The 20,057-nt window shown below is 35.4% G+C and overlaps 1 protein-coding gene across 1 annotated transcript; it reads left to right on the top strand.

Annotated features, from left to right (window-relative positions):
* LOC137573241 (probable peptidoglycan muropeptide transporter SLC46) lies at window positions 1-11,191 on the top strand. Its single transcript, XM_068285114.1, has 5 exons — window positions 1-292; window positions 8,741-9,162; window positions 9,232-9,633; window positions 9,695-10,438; window positions 10,502-11,191. Exons 2-5 carry the CDS (start codon window positions 8,762-8,764, stop codon window positions 10,812-10,814), a joined length of 1,860 nt encoding a protein of 619 aa, XP_068141215.1. The 5' UTR covers window positions 1-292; window positions 8,741-8,761; the 3' UTR covers window positions 10,815-11,191.
* Window positions 11,192-20,057: the final 8,866 nt, after the last annotated feature.

Here is a 20,057-nt window from a genome sequence, read left to right as displayed (position 1 = left end):
CTCAACGTCGCTGGTTTAGACAGACACACATAATCCACAGATCATAAACTAGCTAGATAGTCTCTATATCGTTTAACTGGAGTGAAGAGTAGCAAATTATCTTACAAGCTCTTACAATCCGTTGGACCACACAAAATGTTATTTCAAACTGTGATTGAATAAAACAAAAAATTAAACAAAAAAACCACAAAAAGAAAAAAAGGAAAAAAATTCAAACGTCAATATAGAAAACTTTTGGAAAAATCCTGGCGAAAATTGAGAAGAAAAACCAAAATAAAAACAACTATTGAAAGTGAGTGAGTGTGTGTGCGTGTATGTGTGTGTTTGTCACTGTGTGTGAATTCGTTTTGACTAATTTCATTAAAGACATGTAAATTAAATCAAATTTGCTTTCATTTGTATATGGGTATGTGTGTGTGTGTGTGTGTGTGTATGTGTGAAATTTTCATGGGCGTAAATCAAAGGGGAAAATCAAGAATTTAAAACAATTTAAAAGAAAGTTATTACAACAAATCAAACCCTCAATATTAATGAGAATTTAAATATATGATTTCTATTTGATTTAGTTGGTCCAACTCATACTAACTGATTAAGTTGTAGTAATTACTATTAGGCCAACTCAACCCATTTTAAATCATATTGTATTTTTTTGAATTCTCATATTTATTAAGTTTTTGACTTGTTGTTATGTCTCTTTCATAAATTAATTTTCTTAATTTAATTTCATTTAAGGCTTATTGGCCAAAAGGAATTTAATGAACAGAAGAATTTGAATACCCTTCTAGACTATAGCTTTTTCTCTATTCTATTTAAAATGTTATATATTTACGATCAGCATGACAAGACGAACTCATCCATGGTCAAGTTCGTCTGTCTATCTATTTGGAGCAGTGCGCATCTATCTTTCATGGCTTTCAAGTTGGCTTGTGGGTTTTAGCCAGACCGAACTGCTATAACCAATATGGGATACATGGGTCAACAAAAGAGTTATTTTCCAAATAATGAATACAAATTGAAACATTGCCATAAGAAATTTCATCTACATATTTTCTAAGTGGCAAAAAACTAATTCTAAAACTAAACTAAACTAAATATGAGCTAGAATTCCTTCAAATTTGATTCAAATTTGATGATTATAAGTAAAAGTCTTTTGACTTTCTAGCAAAAGATGAGCATTTCTTAATCTTTATCATTAAATCAAGTATTTGTTAATAATTTTCGAATTTATTTCAGTAGAAAAATGTTCGAAAATTGTTGTCTAGCTCAAACAGAACCAACAAACATTTTAAATTTATGTAAATTCGAGTTAGTTGGGGGGGGTTCAGGGTAACCCCCATTTAATTGCAATTCCACACCACTGATAATTTTCCCAGAGTGTGTTTGCATGTTACATGAATAACAATAGCAACAAAAAAAAAAACAGAGATATCAACTACAACAACAGCAACAGTAAGAAAAATATTTAATATCATTACAAATAATTTTAGGCATTTTACTAAGCAATTAATTTAATTATTAGTCAAATGCTTAATTTAAACAAAACTTTTTTCTCTCTTCTTTTAATAGTTTTTTGTGTTATTCATTTCGGTGATTTTCTGCGGGGGGAGGAAGAGATCTAGCGGGTGGTTTTTTGTTTTGTTATTTTTGACTCAAGTCGGTCGTTAGTTATATTTTTTTGACATCTTTTAACTATCTATTTTGTTTTTTTTTTATTATTTATTTATTTGAAATTTCTGTTTTGTTTGTGTGTGTGTGTGTGTTTCCTTCCATTTGTTGTTGTGTATTGCCGGAATTGCCGCCGCAGCGAATGTCCGGCTTGTGCGTTTGACTATTTTTAGAGCTCTTCATTTGTTGTAGTTTTTATTTTGGCATTGAATTGTGCATAAATACGAGGGTCAATCTATAAGTATGTGCATAAGCAAGTATGTACAGTTGTGTTTGATCATTATGAGCCATGATCATTTAAATATCCATTTACCATGCCATTTACTTAAAAGTTGACAAATGATCTGATTGTTCAAATAAGATGACTTTATTAGAGACATGCGTGTGTATAGATATAATCCACAGAGATCAAGTGGCAATTAGTTAACGCAGAACATGAAACAATATAGATAAGCTAACTAAGGGAGAGAGAGAGAGAGAAAGAGAGAAAGATTTCAGCATCAAGAAGAAACCTTTTTGGCGTATTCATGCATCAAAACGAATTAGTCAGGGAATAGCCCTCGTTAAAGCCCAAAGAAAAGTATTTGTGTATTTATTTTATTTAATTTTATTATCTCTTTTTTTTTTTTTTTTTGCCAGCTAATTGTATTTAATTGTTTTCAATTTAGACTTGGACTAAAGCAAAGTATATGTCGCACACACTGAAAAGCTTTGACTATAATGTACCTGTATTGTATATATATTTCTTTATATATATTTTGTATTTGTCATCTGATACAAACTGCCGCCCTCTATTTATTTGCTGTGTGACAGACATGCAATTAATAACGTAATGGGTAATTTGGGGCAACTTTTCCCCGTTGCCCGTCACTGCCACCCATCATCCACCTACTACATCCAACTCCGCCATGTCCACACCTCCTCCCACCCCCAATATCAATCTCATCCCCCGCAGTCGTCTGACCATCTCACTTACATTTTGTTCTGTTGTGTTGTGTGAAAAGTTTTGTCAGCAGCCGGAAATGGGCAAAAGCAAAAAACAAAACAAAACAAAACGCAACAAAAAAAAGTTGAAAATTATTATAGTTAGTAACAATTTTCCATTTGTTTTATTAACCGCCACTCAATGCTCATCATTTATATGTATGTGTGTGTGTGTGTCAGTATGTGCGTGTTTTCTCTAACCACAAAATCTGTGAAAAAAATTAATCAAATTAATTGTCATTGGTTTAATTTGTCATTTATCTCTTTCTTTCTATCTTTCTTTCTGTATAATTTGTTTGACAATTCTCTCAAATCAAAGAGATACAAATCAAGAAATTTTTAAATTATATAGAACCTATTTGATATTGATATTGATATCTAGCCATTAATTATAAATTCCAGACTGATGTGTTAGAGTAATTCGATTTAAGTGAGAGAATCATATATATATCTGATCTAAGAGTTAATGGCGTTGTCTAATTTGTCTAAAGTAATTATTTAAATTTGTTAAATTAAATTTTAAAATTGACCAGATAAGAAACTAAAAACTATGAGGATGGTGAAATAGTTGTTTTGGTTGTTTTTCTTAATAAAGTTACTAAACCAAATGTACAAAATTGTTACTAAAAAATTTCACAGAAGATTAAAGAAATTTGTTAAAATAATCATTTAAATATATATTTTTTTAATCATTATTGAATAACAATCGAATGTTCATTTAGTTAAATATTTTTTTCAAGTTCATGTACTTATTAAGCCGCCCTCTGCTTATCCAGTGGCGGATCTAGAGTTAGGGAATTCCCCCAAAAAATTTATCTATAAATCTAGCTTTAATCGTTGTTTCGAAGTTACTAAAATTACAATTTGTTTGTTGTAGAAATTCCAGTCTATAGTTTATATAGATTTTCAGGTATTCGATTTTGAGTTTTTGTTTTTGAGACGCAGTTTGTTGGTTATTATCCGGATCTATAAACAATAATTTTATTTACACCAATTACTAATCAATCAATCAGACACTAAGTTTTTACATTGTGGCTAATTCCGAGACCCTCAATAGATTAGTTTGCTTTAATGATGTACTGCCCTCCTAGCCAAAAAGGGGAAACGCATTTAGCTGATAATTATTTTTGTAATATTTCCTGATGGAAAAGATAGCCAATAGACCTTACAACAGAATAGGAAATGCCAAAATAGGTGAATCGTTGGTGAAACGTGATCGATTCGATGTTGTAGAGTCAAACGGAGGGTGACCTCAATTGCAATCATGGCAAAAAAGAATATACATAATTCATATGTATGTATGTATGTACATATGTATATGAACGTGTGCGTCTCTTATGTATGTAGAGAATTGTTGAAATTTTTTGTTTGCCTTTTAGCCACGACAATTTGTGTTCGCATCGCTGTTATCTGTTTTAATAGGGTTCAACGCACGTTTGGCGAATTATGACTGTGTCGGTGCAGGCAATGAACTGAACGTATAGGGCCTAGAGGCTAGCGGCTAGGGGCTAGTGGCTAGCGGCGTGTGTGTGGGAGGCCAGTTTCGGCCAGTTGCAATGAACAACTGGTTTTAGCATACAAGTGACATCTTTTAGGTTAACAATTTCTACTTGATAACAAGTTTTGTTTTGTTTTGTTTTGCAAAACAAAATGCTACTCGATTTTACACAAATTTTAACAAATTTTCTTCGAGATGATGACTTGTAAAATTTTCTATAATTAGTTTAAGAGATGGTGTGAAAAAGTTCTCCCCCTCATCATCCTAAGGGTGAAGCGTTGACATAGTCCACTTGGTTATCAGCAATGTGAATAAAAGTAATTAACGCACTTATAATTAAAAGTGAGGCAATTTGTTTGCTTTCAATACTATTCACATTAAACCACAGGCGGCTCTAGGGGGGTAGGTAACTTTGCCCCTTAAAGTATGACAAAGGCTAAAAAATTATTCATCGTTTTCAAAAATATAAAGACATGACGTGAAATTGTCAATAAGTAAAAGCAAAGTAAGTTAAGTAAAAGCAAAATAAAATGCATTTTTCTTGTTTCAAACAGAAGTGAACTCTTTAATTGCTTATTGCATACGTTAGGGGGCCAAGTTCTCTTATATCACATCCCCAGCAATTACCACAAAATTGAATCATAATCGAACAAATGAGTAACAGCTAAATGACTCGAAGTTAAAGTCTTACTTCAAAATTACTTGCAAAATTTCCAAGTTGAGCATAAGAATTACTGCTGAAGTAAGAAACATATTGTCAAATTATTGAGTCACTCTTTAGTTTTTGTAATTTGTTGTTCAATTGTGTTTTAAAAGAAAACTCATTTGAATTAATCACCAACTGTTATAAGTACAATGATTACAATACTTACTGCAAAAGAACCCATTACCAATTGATTACCAAATTACTAATTCAGTTCTATGTACTAAACAAAAAGCTGAAAAACCTGACCAAGAAGGTTCGAGTATATGAGTATAAGAGAATTGAATATACATAGATCGGTATATCAATTCGTGTGCTGATCATGCTGATCAAGAGAATAAATGAGTAGATCTATTATGGAAGCCCTTATCCAATATATCATTTATGGGATACAAACCCTTTTAACTTACCGCCAAATGATCTATCATTAGTCTTATAGTTACAACACGTTTATCATCTACTATATATGTATGTAGTATATATCTCATGGATCTTATATATTGTATGTACATTTGCATTTCCTTTGAAAAGCTGCAATTAGTCGTCTTAGGCCAACTGATTTTCTGCCTAAGCCAAATGATTCAAATGCAAATTGCTTCGAGTCATTTCATTTCATTCCATTTTCCATTTCTATTCCCTCATTTCTATTTCTAATTTTTTACAATTAAAGCCAATTTAGAGTAAACAAAAGTAATGTTTAGCTAACACCCCACCAGCTCCCGATGCGGTTTCTCATTCCTCGAATCCCACCCCCTCCTTCTTCTTCTCCAAATGTGAACAATGTACAAAGCAAAATAATCTGATAAGTTGATATTCACTGTACGAGAATATATATATATACATGTATAGATGACAGAACAACAACAATTGCCATAATTAACTCAAGCTTAAACTAAATTTTCGTCTTTTTGGCCGACTGCGTCATCTCAGTTTTTCTCTACCCCCAAAATACCTAACAGCCTCCCCTTCATTCGTTTTTTCTTTCATTTATTTTCTTTCTTGTTTTCATTTGTGTGTGTGAGTGTGTGTTTGTGTGTGTGTGTTTTTTGTGCTTTTGTGTATATTTGTTTTAGGCGGAAGTTGAAAATTAAAAGTGGCTAGCAAAAGTGCACTTTATGGGTCGCTGGTCGTACTATATAGACACACATTTGTATGTATAATATATACTATATCTTGAGAGTATGTGTGTGTGTGTGCGTGCGACAGTCAAGGTCAATTAGCTTGGCTAAATTTTTGTCACTCGCTTAATGGGCAAGACATGTCAGCCGACTGAGTGTTAACTAACTGAGAAATTAGCAATCAGTTAACAGTCAATGGTCATTAATTAATTACTTCATATTTGTATACTATAAACAATAGAGAAAATCATAAATGCATTTTGCTCTCACTTTAAGATTTAAGTATATAACATTTCTATCAACTATTGAATGATTAAGTCTTTATTCATTAAAGCAAATGTTTTTCTTAGTAGTTCATAAAAACGAAAAGTATTTCAGGAACTATTTCAGTTTGAACTTTTTATTTATCTATCATTAAAATCAGTATTAGAGATCATAAACTATAAATTGTGATGTTTATTTAAACTTTTTAGCATCTATTATGTATACAGAAAAGCCCGAAATCATTTCAAAACAGAAACAATGATTTATTTTCGATTATTTTATTAATAAGTTATGAAAGTCTATATAATTTTATATTTCCTCCTTTCTTATAGAATACAAAGCATATAAAATTATTTAAAGTTTAAGTTTATAGCTTAATCACTGAATATTACAATGTAAATAATACTATGTATAGAAAAGGGGCTAATATTTTACTAGTCTTTGATTTGCAAGACTTCACAACATAATCTCTGAATAGAGTCCATAGTCATAGTTGAAGTATTAGCATAAAATAGTCAAAGAATTTGACTTACTTTTCTTAACCCTGGAATTTTTCATGGTAATCTTTTGTATACAAAATTGTTGTATTATCATATCAAAAGTCATTTGCCGACTTTTGTTGACATTATGTCTGACAATGAGTTTTTGACTGTTTGTTGATTATTTTAACTAGATTTATTTGGGTTTGTTATACTATTTGATTTGGTTTCACTTCTTTCGTTGCCATCTGCTGTCATTATCTAATTAGGAATTTACTTTGGTCTTATCATATCATTTTGTCTTGGGTTTTCCTTTCGTCCCAGCATCACGACGACGACGACGACGAGAACGATGATCATCATTATCATTATCGTCGTTGGTCGCTTGTCAAATAGTGTCTTAATGAAGCATGTTCGAAACACACATGATAAAGTTTTCATGTGAATTTTTAACAAATGTAATTAAAGTTGAGTCGTGTCGAATTGACTTGAGTGTTGCGTTGCGTTGCGTTAAGTTGGCTTGAGTTGAGATGAGTTTGCTCACAAAAAGGCCTTTCGATTTGATGATGATTACTCGTGCCTTTCGTTTTATCTGCGTTTGTTTGGCTTGAAAATCCCATTAACAAGAAACGAAAATTACTTGTAATTGTTTTGCCAAGTGCATTTTGTGTTTACACTTATGTTTGTGTTTTCAGTGTTTTCTGTATGCCGTATTTCTGTTTTTGTATGTACTGCTATTTACACAAGTGCTGTGGTTTAGAACAAGCCTTCGCGTTTGCATCAGCCACCTACCTCATCCCTCAGCTCAGCTCCCATAATCAAAGGCATTAAGCCCGTATCAATGAGTTACTTTTGTGCGGAGCTGAGCTGATAATTCGCGTTAACAACATTTGTGACATTTTCTAGATTATTTCAAGTGTTCCTCCATTACAATATCAAAATAGTTTCACTTAAATTTCGAATCATAGGGAAATCAAACGGAAATAGTTTAGTTTCAACTTTTTATACCCTTGCAAAAAGGGTATATTAATTTTGGTCAGAAGTGTGCAACGCATAGAACGAAGCATCTCCGACCATTTAAAGTATATATATTCTTGATCAGCACGACGAGACGAGTTCAACTAGCCATGTCCGTCCGTCCGTCCGTCTGGATCAACGCAAACTCCTCCTAGACCGTAAGAGCTACAGAGCTGAAATTTTGCTTGTATATACTGCAGGCGTTGTATATCTCGGATTAGCCGGATCGGACCACTATATCATATAGCTCCCATACAAACCCCAAAGTCACGAACAGTGACTTTTCTCAATAACTTCGTTATTTTCTGTGTTATTATCGTGAAACTTTATATTAGAAAGTTTATTACGCTTATAAACGACTATGCCAAATTTGATCAAGATCGGATGACTATATCATATAGCTCCCATAGGAACGATCGGTCGAAAACAGTGACTTTTGTAAATAACTTCGTTACTTTTAACGCGATTGCTTTCAAATTAAACATTTCTTAATTTTATGTATCTGTTAATGACTGTGTCGAATTTGGTAAAGATCGGGTAACTATATCATATAGCTCCCATAGGAACAATCGGTGGAAAACAGTGACTTTGATCAATAATATGCTTTTTTCCATACTGTATTTTTGAAAATCACTAACCGATTTCAAAAATTGATATTTGAACAAAGTAATTTCAATTCGAAAGTTTTACTTTTCGAGGTTTTAATGCAAATTTAACGATTAGTTTCTGAAAAGAAAATTGATTTTTGAATTTTGAAAATCGATTAAAAATTGACAGACTTAGAGATTCACAAAGTAAGAGTTATTTGACAAGGATTTAGAATTTTTTTTAAATAATCTTTGGTCAATTTCATTTAAGTAAATTTTTAGCTAATTTCAAAAAGTCATAACTCAATTTAATCATAAATAAAAAAATTTTTAAATCTCTCAATTAAAATAAAGTTTAGAAACTTCTCGATTCTGCTGCATACTTTTAGGCAATTGAACTCATACCATGTAATTTTTTTTTCCAGGTGAATTGAAGTTCACGCATTATGTCACCAAAGGACGGCAGCTTGGATTTGACCACCAAGCAAAATAATAAATTCACAACAAACATTAATCATGCGTCACGCCCACCAACAACATCCAATGTCCCGCCCACCGCCAATGCGTCCTTGCCGGAGAAAACCGATCCCGATATGTTGAAAAAGAACTCCTCGGCCCCTTCAGCGGTTAGCCCGTCAACTGGGAAACGCACTTGGCGGGAGAAACTGCGCTTGGTGGCCAACAATATCACTGTCGAGCCCATTCTGGCTGCCTATATAATGCCCAGTGTCCTATCCAATTTGGCAACACAGAATCTTAATCTGGAAAAGGCCTGCCGTGTGAATATGAACTATGGAGATGTGGTTTGTGATGCTCTCACACGTCGTCAAACAGCCAACTATACGATGTGAGTAGAATGATGGAAAGAAAGGGAAGAGATTCTAGAGATTCGCAATGATTGTTTTGGGTTTTACAGGGAGGAGGAAACTGTTCAGCAAATGGTGGCACGTATGGCTGCATGGAAGACAGTGATACAATCAATGTTTCCCTGCTTATTGATCTTATTTTGGGGCTCATGGAGTGATCGTCATCGTAGGCGCAAACCCTGCATTCTCATACCAGTTGTGGGTGAATTTCTGGGCGTGGTTGGTCTAATGTTATGCGTTTATTTCGAGAATGCTCCAATGGAGGCGGCCGCCCTAACTGAGGCAATATTTCCATCGTTAAGCGGCGGTTGGTTCACCATGCTAATGGGTGTCTTTAGCTATATAGCAGATATAACCACCGAAGAGGAACGTACCTTAAGAATTGGTATACTCAATGTTTGCTTCTCTGTGGGTGTACCCATTGGCATGGCATTTAGTGGAGTCCTGCTCAAGTAAGTTACTAACAAGAGGGAGAAAGAGATTGAGAATTCATTTTGTTGTATCGTCTTTCAGGCAAATTGGTTTCTATGGTGTTTTCTCAATATCGGCCGCCTTCTATGTACTTGCCTTTGTGTATGGTTTCTTTTTCCTAGAGGAACCTGTGGCACGTCCCGAGAAAAGTGAAATACCGCAAAAGAGCCTGCTGGCCGATTTCTTTGACAAAGAGCATGTGGTGCAGACATTCCGTGTGGCCTTCCAGAAGGGCGAGAATCAACGTCGCAAACGTGTCATACTCCTGATGATTGTCGTCATGGTGATCATTGGACCATTGCATGGTGAAATGGCCGTATCGTATCTGTTCACACGCTTCCGTTTCAATTGGTCTGAAGTGGAGTTCAGTTTCTTCTCAACATATGCCATGTTCACGGGCCTGATTGGTGTGATCTTCTGCGTGGGCATACTCTCGCATAAGTTGAATATCGATGATGCTCTTGTTGGTGTACTATCGAGCACATCGAAAATTCTGTCATCGTTTGTCTATGCCTTTGCCACATTGCCGTGGCACATGTATCTGGGTGGCCTGGTGGAGATATTCAATGGCACGGCATTCATAGCCATGCGTTCGATAGCCACCAAGCTGGTGTCGAAGGATGAATTGGGTAAAGTGAATTCATTATTCGGTGTGGCTGAAGCTCTAATGCCCATGGTATTTGCACCCATGTATACCACATTGTATGCGGCAACATTGAAAGTATTGCCGGGTGCCTTCTTTCTACTAGGAGGAGCTCTTACAACATTTTCGGTGGTTATTTTCTTGTAAGTTGTTGTTGCTGTACTTTTTTGTTTCAACTTGTATCTAATGAATGTCTGCTTGTCCAGATGGATGTACCGTTTCCAGTTGAAACAGCGTCGCCTTAAACTGGCCCGTCCAGATGCCGAGGAAAATGCCTGCAATGCTGCCAAGGATCCCAATGGCAATATCAATGCCATTGAGGCTTTAGCCTTGGCCAGTGAGGCAAAGGGCCAGTTAAATGGCATTATTTCCAATGTGATACATGAGTCTTTGGTGGAGCATACCCCACCAGCTGCCAATGGCATTGATAATCGCGGCTATGTTCAGGATAATCCCGAAAAGACAACAACAACGTCAGCGACGACGACGTCAACAACGGCGTCGATTAAGGATTCTTAGACTCCTTATATAGTCCAAGTTGGCTGTTAAATATGTGAATTATCCTGTACCTTTATTTGGGAGGGGCACAAAGTAGGGGCTAACAATTTTTCATTGAATTTTGACATTTTGTTGGTTTGAGGATCCGCTTTCTCCCCCCAAATCTTATCCTATGTGTACATTATTTTATTGTATTGTATTTTTTTTGTTTTTTTTTTTTTTTTGTATTGTTTTAGCCCTAAGTTGCTATATATCTATATTGTATAAAACGATTTTCCCTTTTTAATTGTTTGTTTTAAATTTTTTTTCTTTCGTTTTCTAAATTAATTCTTTTGTTAAATATGCTTACACTTAAGACCACTTTAAAAGTATTGAATAAATTTAATAACGTCCAAAAATGTAACAAGATTTTTGACCCTGGAGGATCTGAAGGGAGAGCCAATTGGGCCCCAGGAAGTGGGGCGGAAGTGCAACCGAGGCCAGGATGTGCATTTTCGACTATTATTGAGCAGAGTAATCAGTTTTTGCGGCTACTGTAGCAACACACACACACACACATGGACACACAAATGAACTGGTCGCTGATAATTGTTGCACAGAAACGGATGTTTATCTGGCATGAAAAGGATACTCGACGTTTGTCATGAGTTTCATGGTTTTGCACTCCATTCGGCTTATCGTGGGTTAACTTTGTGTCACACTATGCGAAATTAGGCTTCTGCCTCCGACCACTAAACTAACTCGAAACGGTTGGTCAATATTCGCTACTTTTATTGATGATTGTGATTGTGTGTGTGTGTGTGTTTGTGTGGATTGTGGGTGTTATTTACCTTCCTTTTTTTGGGGGTTTCAGAGCATTTGCAGTTCGTTTAATTTCCTGCCCCTTGTTGTTGCACATTTCGATGACCGCATGAGGCACTGGCACGTACTGCACTTGACAGACGACAGACGACAGAAATGGGGAGAGATGGACAGAGAGAGAGGGAGAGTGCGTGGTAGGCGTGGCAATGGCATCATCCTTTGGCTCATCCTCATTTTGTTCAATGTTGTCGTTGTCTCGCTTGCCTTTTAATTACTTTTTGCGATATTGACTATATACAAAAGCGCACACCGAGATGCGTTTCCCTTCTAACGCCCACCTGGCCGATGCCATGCCACGCCTACTCTGAACCAAACATCCTAAAAAAAAAAAAGAAAAAAGAGATAACGCCTCTCTTCCCTCCTTCCATATCTATAATTGGGGGGCGCCCACTTATGATCATGCTGAGTAAACCTTTTTGCTTAGCAACAAATTGAGAGAAACTCACCAAAAGAGACAAAATGTTGCAACAACATGTTGCTAAGCATTGTTGACAAAACAATCAACTCTCATCATGTTGCCAGATGAATGTGTTTTTTTGTTTTTTGTTTCTGTTTCTGTTTCTGTCTTTCGGCTGTTGTTTAGTAATTTGATATTTAAGATGAATTTTTGACCCATAAATAATTGGAGTAAACAATGCGAGCACAACGAATGCTTTTAGCCCTCCCCACCCCCCACCGCCACCACAAAAAAGGGGTATATCAAAATAATGGCTCCAAACTGAGCCTGATGTGGGATGAGAGAGATGAGCGGGGTGGTGGACTAGCCCTAGAGGGGCTTCATGGCTTGGGCTTGTTGTTGCTCTCGGGTCATAAATCTAAAAAGAGCTGCATTTAATCTGGCTTAAACACGCATTTTCTTGACAATTTCACAGTAAACATCGACGTTAAACATGTCCCAAAGTGCGTGGTGCACGGAGGAGGGGTGGGTGGTGGGATTCAAATAAGGCAAATGAATTGACTTTGGTTGAGGGGTTTGGGAGCGCAGTATAATTAATATGCGATTTTTTTGATGTCCATAAATCTACAAATGATAACATTAAATCAAATGCAAACTGAAGAGAACTCAAGAAGGCGAAAAGAGAAAAGACAATAGGGGTAGGGAAGGCGGATACCAACTTGGTAGGCCATCAAACGAGTTAATGAAGCGGAAGGCACAGCAAAAAAAGAAACCCCTCCCCACACACTCATACACTCACCCACAGATGGGGAGAGAGAAAAAAAAATCCTTAAGGAATGCACGAAAAGTCAAGCGATTTGACCGTTAAATTCCACAAAAGGCAACCCCCTGAGAGGATTTTGGATGCCCACACCCACCTTCACATACATACACACACCCTCTACCATATAAACAAACACACACTTGGCTACACAAACTGGCACACACACACACTCGCCTACCCACCCACATTCACCCAGGAAGCTTATTTTGTCTCTTGACCTCAATTTTGCTTTTGGTCTAGGCTTTCCCTTTCTTCTTTCTGTTTCTGCTTTTGCTTCTGTTTCTGTTTCCGTTTCCGTCTCTTGACTTCAACTTAGATGCCAAATGCTAAGTAGTTTCGCTTTTAGTGCAAAATACTTCCTACTCCGCAATCTTCCCTACACTTTACCCCACATTCACATTCGCCCATCATTGTGTGTGTGTCTGTGTGTGTGTGAGACTTTGATATTTGCTCCTTGAAGTAGCCAGAAAATAAAAGTTACATTCGACTTAAGTGATAGAAGTGGGTGGGTGTCCGTTTGTGTGTGTGTGTGTGTGTGTGTTGGTAAGAAAACATAAGCCCAAAGGTTCAAATTCGAATTTCTACATTTCTTTTCTAGTTAATTGGCTATCAGTAAGAAGTCTAGATAACATTTCCAAAGCGAATGTCTTGGCAAAAACAAACATCAGGAAATATCTTTGAATTTTATTCTAGAATTAGCTATCAGTAAAAAGTTATCCTAAGTAAGATAAAGTTTGACGTAAAATTCTTAACCGTTTCCGGTGATTCCTTGCAATTTTCTGAAATTTCACCTCAGTGAAGCCTTCGTCTTCTTCTCAACTGAAGAATTCACTCTATTAATGCATGTGATGATGCCTTAACCTCATTCAGCGCTTTCCAAAAATAAAAAAAATTATTAATGTAAAAATGTAAAAGAAACTTAAAATAAAAAACTTCCGCTGTGATGATTCCGATTTGGATTTGCCTCATTCACAAATGCAAAAATGCAGACAAAATATGCCCAGGCAGAGACAGAGACGTGGCGACGCCTGCGCAACAGTCGACTCGACCGTTTCCTTCAGTTGCCTTTTCTCACCATATGCCCCGTCCGCCCGAGCACCCGCCCAACCACTCCAACAGTGGCCCCCCACCTCCTCGTCATCAAAATTTTCAGGGGCTTCCTTAATGCTCACAGCTTGCCCAGCGGCATGCTCCCAATAAGTATAAACAAAACATAACAAAAAAAGCAAAATATAAAACAGAATTCCAGTTGTTAAAAAAAAAGAAAGTAATATGGAAGTCTCGATTTCCAGGTACCCTTTAACACAAGTCAATCTACAGATTTTTAAAAAAAAGTTATAGAAGTGAAACAATGGAAACGAAATAACCGCGACTGTTATCGATAACAGTAAGCATGGAAGACATATGTAATCAAAGTATTTTAAAAGGTACATCAATATATTTTTTTCATTACAAAACATTTGTTTTGGATCCCATACATACCATCCCCGGTTTATATGCCGCTCATGATAGAGCTCTAAACGACAGTTTCCAGCTTGGTATTATGTATGAAACGCTGGAAATGAAACGCTGGAAATGAAACGAAAGCTGCTTTTATCGATAACACATAGCATTAATCTGATGTCACATACCATGATCAGTGTTGAATAAGCCATTAAGCAGGACGGATGGTTCGGATCTCTATAAAGACTTCCGCATCACTTTGGTAGGATAAGAAACAAATTTTAGATTGATGTAATTTAATATACCCTGACAAAATGAACGTCTACGGGGTATACATAAACAAAGAGGTAGTAGGGGGAGCGGGGAGAAGCTTCAACCTTTGTCAAGCTGCAATTTGTAAAGGCCGCATTACGTACCTACTTCAGCCCCCTACCCCTACGTCTCCTCTCTAGCCATCGACCTACACCTCCTTCACACCCTCCGTGGAGATCCACAAAGCTTCCGTTTGACTGGCCAACGGTTTCACCTTCTTCCTTCTGCCTTCTGCCCACCGCCTCTGGACCTACTCTCGTCTCGTCTCACAATTGTTGTCGTTGCGTCCGCCGTTTTTGGGCCTTTTGATTTATTGTTTTTGACATTTTTTTTGTCGTCGTCTCGCATTTCTTTAGTTTCAGTTGCTTTTCAAGTGGTTCCCCTTTCCTCCTCCTCCACCTTCCTTTCCCTTACCCTGCTTCTCCTGCTACGTCTCGGCCTCAGTCTCGGTCTTTGTCTTGTTATGTTTTATTTATAACGGATTTGTTTATAAATATTTATGTATATAGGAGAAAGAGACGCACAGACTCAGAGGAAATGAGAGAGAGATAGATTCCTTCGTTTCTTTTATTTCTGTTGACCTGTTGTAGGTTTTTGTTTTTTTTTTTTTGATGCTGTTGATTTGGGTTGATTTTCTTTCGGTTTATACGTAATGGAATTTTAATTTCATTTGCTTACACACACACACACACACAGAGCACACGAATGAAAACTTTCAGTTTTTCCTTTTTTTTTATTTTTCAAAAGAAAAAAATGAGCGAAACCTGTCAAATCGGAACCATGACTTCAGGGGCAAAACCGAAAAAAAATATTCAAAAAAGAGAAGTTGATTTTTTTTTACTTTTTGCACCGGGAGCAGGCGCAAAACATCTAATTATGACGCCGGACTTGAAGAGTGCCGCTAGATGACGGCGTCCGACCATCATAATAATTAAGATGACCATGCTGATGATGATGATGATGATGATAATAGTGATGGTTTTTGGGCGTGCCTGGTTTATTGGTGAGTTGAGCTCAGTTCAGGCAAAATGAGTCTCTCTGTCTCTAACGGTGTAAAGTGAAAATTTGCCAAAAAAATATAAAAAAACAAGAAAATCTGTGAAACTCTCTTTTCCAGAAGGCATTTTGAGAGCAAAACCAAAATTTACTTGCAATTAGTTCAATTACCGCTTTCAGGTTCAACATCAAAGTACCATTGATTAGCTAGTTGAGAAAAATAAAACTCACTAAAGCCACACAAAGTCACTTACAATTATTCAATGGACCAAGTTCATTTGTTTTAAATGACAATTCCTTAATTGGTATTACAAACAATCAAGTTAGCTAAGATATAGTTTTAGCAATAGTTTGTAAAGGATTTAAATAAACATTCAAGTTGTGAATATCTAGAACCGCTTTTAGTTGTTTGTTAATAAAATGACTAAAGTTAATTAAATTATGTTGAGCACTGTAATAGTTAAATTTAAACATTCAAATCAATCCTTTATTTCAAGCACAGATCTAGCGAATATTTTAAGGAATATTAAGACAATATTTCAGTGTGAGGACTTAACGATATTGGAGACTTACTTTTTGCGAGTAGGTACATTTGGCACGATGAAAAAAGTCAAAAATTATTCAAAATATTAACAGTTTGTCTAAATGCAATGATAATTTATGGCATAAGTATCTAACTTGTTGACAAATATTTCGAAGTCTTTTGAATTACTTTCATTAAACCTACCACTCCGGCAGATACTTGTAAGAAGTGTTAGGGTATTTATCCTCTAAAAAACAGTCATTTTATTTATGAAACTAATCAAATTTCGTTATCCAGAACAATGTTTGTTCCAAAATTTTAAGTTTTTCTAATTTTCTACACCGAAATTTTGAGCTAAATTGGCCACTTTCCAACAATTTATCTCAATTTACTTCAGATCTTTAGATTTCGCCTCATTGGATTTAAATTTTCTGAGGTTTGCACCCTTTAGAGTAATCGTAAAATATTTTGTTGGCTATTCTTATAGACTCAAATATTTCATTTCTTTTTGAAGACCACAAATTAAACAATTTATTTGTCTTTCCCCGGTTTGCTTAAGCATAGCTCAATCATTTTGCATATTACAAATGTTTCTATTTGTTAATTGTAGGTACACATGAATTTATATATGTATTTATACACACATATATAGATATACATATATTATACATACATGTATATTCGTAGATAACTTTTGTGGTCAGATTTCATACTGATTCAATTTACTGCCAAAATGCTTTAGTCGACTTTTTGGTTTAATTTCAAATTTTAATTCATTTTTGTGCAAAAAAAATAAAGAACAAGAGAAAAATGAAATTGTTTCTGTTTGTTGCTTTGAAAAATATTTGTTAAAATATTTCATAGTTTCATGGTAGAGAGAAGGTTATTGTTGTTGTTGGTGTTGTTTTTGTTCTTGCCTATGTATTTCTAATGAGCTATGTGGGTGGCAATGCCCCAAACACACTCCCCCAAAACATAAACAACCGACTTTCCCTTCCCCCTCTGTCCGATACATGGATGTGTGTGTGTGTGTGTGTGAGTGTGTGTGTGTGTAATTTATTTCATTTAAATGATTTATTTATTTTTGCTCATTGCCGTTTTGGAAGGCAGCTTGAATTCAGTTTCGGGTCTTCCTTTTTGGCTCCTTGTTGTTCTTGTTCTTGTACTTCTTGTTGCCAGGACCCTCTCAACATTCTCGCATTGTTGTGGTTTGCTGCCACTTGCCAGAGCTGCTGTTGTTGTAGTTGTTGCTGCTGATGTTGTTAAATTGCTTCTGGCATTTGATTTGTACATCATTTTTAACGAAGCATAAAGTTTTCTTCACATATACATATGTACATATGTATGTGTGTATGTGTACAGGACACAACCAGGACATACTTGACTCTGACTCTGCGGTTATTGTACGAGTATCTTTCGACTGGCATCCATCGGTCCTTGTTTCACTTTCTGGTTAATGAACAACATAAAAAAGTGGCATGCAGATATATTTTTGGTTTTGCCTTCAGTTTGTTGCCATTGTTCTTGTTCTTGTTGTTGTTGTTGTTGTTGACCAAAACCAAAAATATTCCTATACATATATGTATGTATGTATGTATTTAGAACATATCGTTTCCTTTTTTGTTGGTTTCTGCCACTGACAGGATGCCAAATAGGCATTTTCATTTGCAGGAAATATTAAATCAACAAATTACAAAATTACAGTCACACACACACACACAAACACAAACACACACACACACATGTACACCGAGGAGATGTAGAAAACAAAAATGAAAGCAAATTGAAAAGAAAATTTCGTGTAACTTATTCAAAATGTAGTAAAAGAAACAAAAAACATTAATTGTTAAAATTAATGCATTAAGATTTATAATAGGACAAGATAGACAAATAATTAGACAAAACAAACACAATAACGAAATGAAACAACAACTTTGATTTGAATTTTTAACAAAATAACAATTGAATTGACCTAAGATTTGCAACAGAAATGTTTTATCTGCAAAATATTTTGAATTTATAAAAATCAATCAAATATTATGAAAATTCCAAATTTGTTTTTAAACTTTCACCTGTCTAAAATACTCAAATAGAAATAGAATAAAAAGTCACAAAGAAGTTTGCAGCTTTTTCAATTCCTTTTGATATCCCTAAAATATAAAATAAACCTTGAAAAAGAATACAAGATCTCATTAATTGCTTGTTTTTGAGTCTACAATTGAATGGCATTATCCGATCTTTAGTTTCCATTCTATAGTTTTTGTGTATCTGTGTGTGTGGTTGTGTGTGTGCTATGTGTTAATCCTCCAATTTGTAGCTGCCTTTCATCTTGCATATCATGACCATTGAAGCATGCCGTGAGCGGTAGCTTCTGGTGCTATGGCTCGATATGTCTTTCTTTTTCGCTCCCTCATCTTAATGTTCATCTTCATCCTCATGCTCTTGCTCATGCACTTTGTCAAGTGGCAGAAGACCCCAGCGACGTCGTCATATCTCAAGTGCAGCAACATCAACGGGCATCACCACCATCATCATCATCGATGGGTAGACTATCGGAAAATCACGTAATGGGCACGTAGGCCAAATATTTACTTAAGCCCAAACCGAAGCAAGGCAAAAGGCAAAGTAAAGCGAGGGAACTGGGAACATTAATGTTGTGGTGGCAAACCAATTGACTTGACAACCGAGAGAAGGGAAATGGAAACGGAGATGGGGCACTGGGGGACAAGGTAAGGGCAAAATCGGTTCTGCGGTGCTGCTGCTAGTATGCACTCTACTGGAACTGCAGATAGAGATAGAGATGGAGGTGGAGGTTCGAGGTGAGGTTGGAGTTGGAGTTGGAGTAGACAATAACTTCCTGGCTGCAATTGTTTGACTTAATTGCCTGCAACTGCTTCTGCTTCGGCTTTGACTTCTACTGCTGCAACTGGAGAAGTTCGATATGGACTTTGACTCCCAGCGGATGGTGTAAACAGTAGAATCCAACCAATGTTTGTATGTGTTTGGTGTGTGTGTGTGTGTGTATGTCTGTGTGTAGCAACCAGTCCACCCCGGGTATCCCGGTAAATAAGCATAACTCAAATTGACTTTGCTGCTTTTCGGGTGTTCCCACACACACACTCTCTCACACACACAGTTCTATTGAAGGCAGGAGGTATGTAGTTGAGGTTTACCTTTGATGGCCGCCTGTGGATTTTTCCTTTGATTTTTGTGAATTTCCCCGCAGCGATATAACAAAATATGAAATTCGGATCATAACTTATTTAATTCGAACGGAATAAAAGAAAAATAAATAATTTCAATTAAATGGATAATCTTTGATTTGGAAAGGAAGTTTACATTTGCAATGTTAATTTCTACATTCTAATTGTTAAATAAAGTTTAAAGTTTTATAAAACTCCAAGTTTAGTTTTTTATATGAACTGCTTTTAAGTAGTCTGGCTTACATCCAAATGACTTCTTTTGATTTTAATTTTGCAGTATTTTCATTAAACGAAAATGACCTAACAATGATTTTTATATTTGTGTGAAAAAGAGATTTGAAATAATTTTAATTAATATTTTTTTTTTTATTGTCAAAAATCAGATATAATATTTTTTTGTTTTTTGTTCTAAACATTTATGTATTGAGGGGGTAAAAATAAAACTTTAAAAAAAGTCATAAAATGATTTTTATGAATTAATAAAATTTTGCAATAGTTATTCTTGACATTTATTTTAAAAAATTAGTGCTAAAGTGTTATTATTTTATAGATTGCAAAAAAATATAAATAAAAATTCTTGTATTTCTGATTATTTCGAATATTATTTCGGAAATAAAGTGATTTTTTTTTATATTAAACAAGCAGCCAATGATTCAATGTTAAATCAGCTCTCTTCATTAAATAATTAAATAAACAAAAGTTTTAT

Source organism: Drosophila tropicalis, unplaced genomic scaffold, assembly GCF_018151085.1.
Source record: "Drosophila tropicalis isolate 14030-0801.00 unplaced genomic scaffold, ASM1815108v1 contig_4, whole genome shotgun sequence".
In the NCBI taxonomy this organism is placed as follows: Eukaryota; Metazoa; Arthropoda; class Insecta; order Diptera; family Drosophilidae; genus Drosophila; species Drosophila tropicalis.
The sequence above is the reverse complement of the archived record's forward strand: the minus strand, read 5'-3'. Positions and strand labels throughout refer to the sequence as shown.

Bases quoted from the DNA above. Each gene is read 5' to 3' on its own strand.
- LOC137573241 (XM_068285114.1), top strand. From the start codon at position 8,762: ATGTCACCAAAGGACGGCAGCTTGGATTTGACCACCAAGCAAAATAAT. The intron at 9,163-9,231 runs GTGAGTAGAATG...TGGGTTTTACAG, and splicing joins CAAACAGCCAACTATACGAT to GGAGGAGGAAACTGTTCAGC. The intron at 10,439-10,501 runs GTAAGTTGTTGT...CTGCTTGTCCAG, and splicing joins TTTTCGGTGGTTATTTTCTT to ATGGATGTACCGTTTCCAGT.